This window comes from Anneissia japonica, unplaced genomic scaffold (genome assembly GCF_011630105.1).
Source record: "Anneissia japonica isolate Jap-2015-1 unplaced genomic scaffold, ASM1163010v1 scaffold33693_len2956_cov130, whole genome shotgun sequence".
Taxonomy (NCBI): domain Eukaryota; kingdom Metazoa; phylum Echinodermata; class Crinoidea; order Comatulida; family Comatulidae; genus Anneissia; species Anneissia japonica.
In genome coordinates this window covers 666-2,951 of record NW_022735613.1, presented here as the reverse complement: position 1 = coordinate 2,951, position 2,286 = coordinate 666, and the positions used below count along the sequence as shown (strand labels likewise).

The window sequence follows — 2,286 nt, the reverse complement described above, 5'->3', positions numbered from 1 at the left end:
GATAATTCGATGTGTCAGTGTGGTCCCCTTTTTTGTACACTGGAATCACCTTTGCGATTTTCATACCTGAAGGTACCGTTCCCGTCGACAGAGAGAGGTTGAAAAGGTAAGTTAAAGGTGTAGCGATTTCAAAAAAAATATTTTTCAGAAGATCATTTGACACGTCATCGAACACAGGACTCTTTTTTGACTTGAGCTTACGAATAATATTATATACTTGTGCCTCAGTGACTGGGAAGATAAACATCGATCTAGGATTTGGATCACCCATGAACTTCCCTGGCAATATAGAAGTTGATGGGATCGCCTCAGCTAAATCGGTCCCAGATTTTGCAAAGTAATTGTTAAAAATGTGACTGATTTCTCTAAAATCCTGGATTAGTTTACCATTAAAGTTTATCTCCTTAATTTCAGACGATTTACTTTTAATATCAGAATTTAGTATGTTCTTAATCACTTTCCATGTTGCCTTACAGTCATTTGTTACTTCTTTGAACTTATTGAGAAAATAATTTTTCTTAGCATAACGAAGGGCAATTGTGAGCTTATTCTTAAACTTAACATATGCTATCTTAGAACTGTTGGTACCATCTTTTTTCCATTTACAATATAACCGACACTTTTTATTTATCCGTTTAAGAAGATGCTTATTAATCCAAGACTTTCGGGCAGATTTTTTAGACTTTCGAGGTTTAACAACTTTCATTTGAAAAAAATCATCATGGAGAGCCTTAAACGTGTTCAAAAAATTGTTATATGAAGTTTCAATATCTTCAGTACAGAAAACAGAATCCCATTTTCCCATAGCCAGCCTTTCTCTGAATATTGAAAGGTTCCTTTCATTATATACAAACTTTCTTTGTATTAAGGGAGCATCTTTTTGCCCAGTATATCGTAGGAGTTCAGTGAAGACTAGAAAATGGTCGGAAACATCAGTGACAATTATTCCTGATTCAGAGAAGGGCTGGATGTTTGAAAACATATTATCAATAAGAGTAGCCGATGAATTTTCTACTCGAGTGGGTTTGGTTATCAGAGGCAAAACTGAGAAGGACGTACATAAATCAATAAATTCATTAACCTTAGAATTTTGATCAACCTTTAAAAGGTCTATATTAAAATCCCCCATTAAAATTAAATGTTTACCCTTAAGTAATTGGTTAGAAAGAAGTGAGTTGAGCTCATTCATAAAGTTATAGATATTACCTTTAGGTGGTCTATAGACAACACCGACAATCAAGTTATTTTTCCACCCCATTTCAACAATTTCGACAAATAATGCCTCAATATCAGCTTTCATAATACTCAGTTCACTTAAATATTGGTGTCGAAACATTAGCGGAATGTACAAAGCAACTCCACCTCCGGATTTTACAGACCGGGAGTTAGTGATAAGATCAAGACAAGGGAGTTTGTACATAGATATTGGGGAAATATCTGTGAACCAAGTTTCTGTGATACCCATAATAAAGTTATTTAAGTTTAAGCTATCTAGAACTGTGCAAAAATTACTGAAATATTTCGCCATACTTCTTATGTTTGAATGTAAAATTACTAACTTATCATTAGTGTTATTTTTAGAATAATTACGAAAGCTAGGTACAGAATGGTAATTACAAATATTGGGAGTAGCAAAAACATCATTTTCGGATTCATTTTCAATACAGAATCCTATAATAATCTCTATATGGCAGTATTGTTTAATATTATATGTCTATGGCAGATCAAGGAATCTAAAATATAGGGGACACGTGGAAGGTGTGGACGAACTCGCAGCCCCATGGTTGAGGCAAGATATGATTATGGCGCCAACACAGATGCTGTTACGTTCCACCCCGTCCTACCCGTTCTCAGACAGACCTTAACTACATTCCATTACGTCTCACTGCGTTCTAAAGTTTATGATACATTGCCATTCAGTTCTAAAAATTTCTTGCTCAGTTTTTATTCAGATCTACTCCTTTCTACTACATTTTCAGTACTTTCAGTCCGTTTCTAGTCAGATCTACTCGTTTCTATTTCATTTCAAATGAAGGGCCATCATCGTCATCAGCAGGAAAATCATCAATGTATTTCTTTGAGATTCCTCTTCCTTGCCTCTTCTGTTTCCTTGGCATGTTTACTATATCAAGTACTGAATAGAAATGAGAACGGGCTAGACATGGGTCGTATTACAGCAGATCGGACTGGAACATGACCCAGATCCCCGTTCTCAACGTGTTAAAGTCAGGCTCCGGAGGGAAAAAAAAATAATATGTTGTAGAACTGATTTTTTCTAAAACAGAA

The 2,286-nt window shown here is 35.2% G+C and overlaps 1 protein-coding gene across 1 annotated transcript; it reads right to left on the bottom strand.

The window, feature by feature from the left end:
• Window positions 1–66: 66 nt before the first annotated feature.
• On the bottom strand, window positions 67–1,465 carry LOC117116632 (the record flags this gene model as incomplete). The annotated part of the gene is made up of 1 exon (XM_033260706.1): window positions 67–1,465. A coding segment is annotated over exon 1 (1,399 nt), but the record flags the coding sequence as incomplete, so codon positions are not given.
• Window positions 1,466–2,286: the final 821 nt, after the last annotated feature.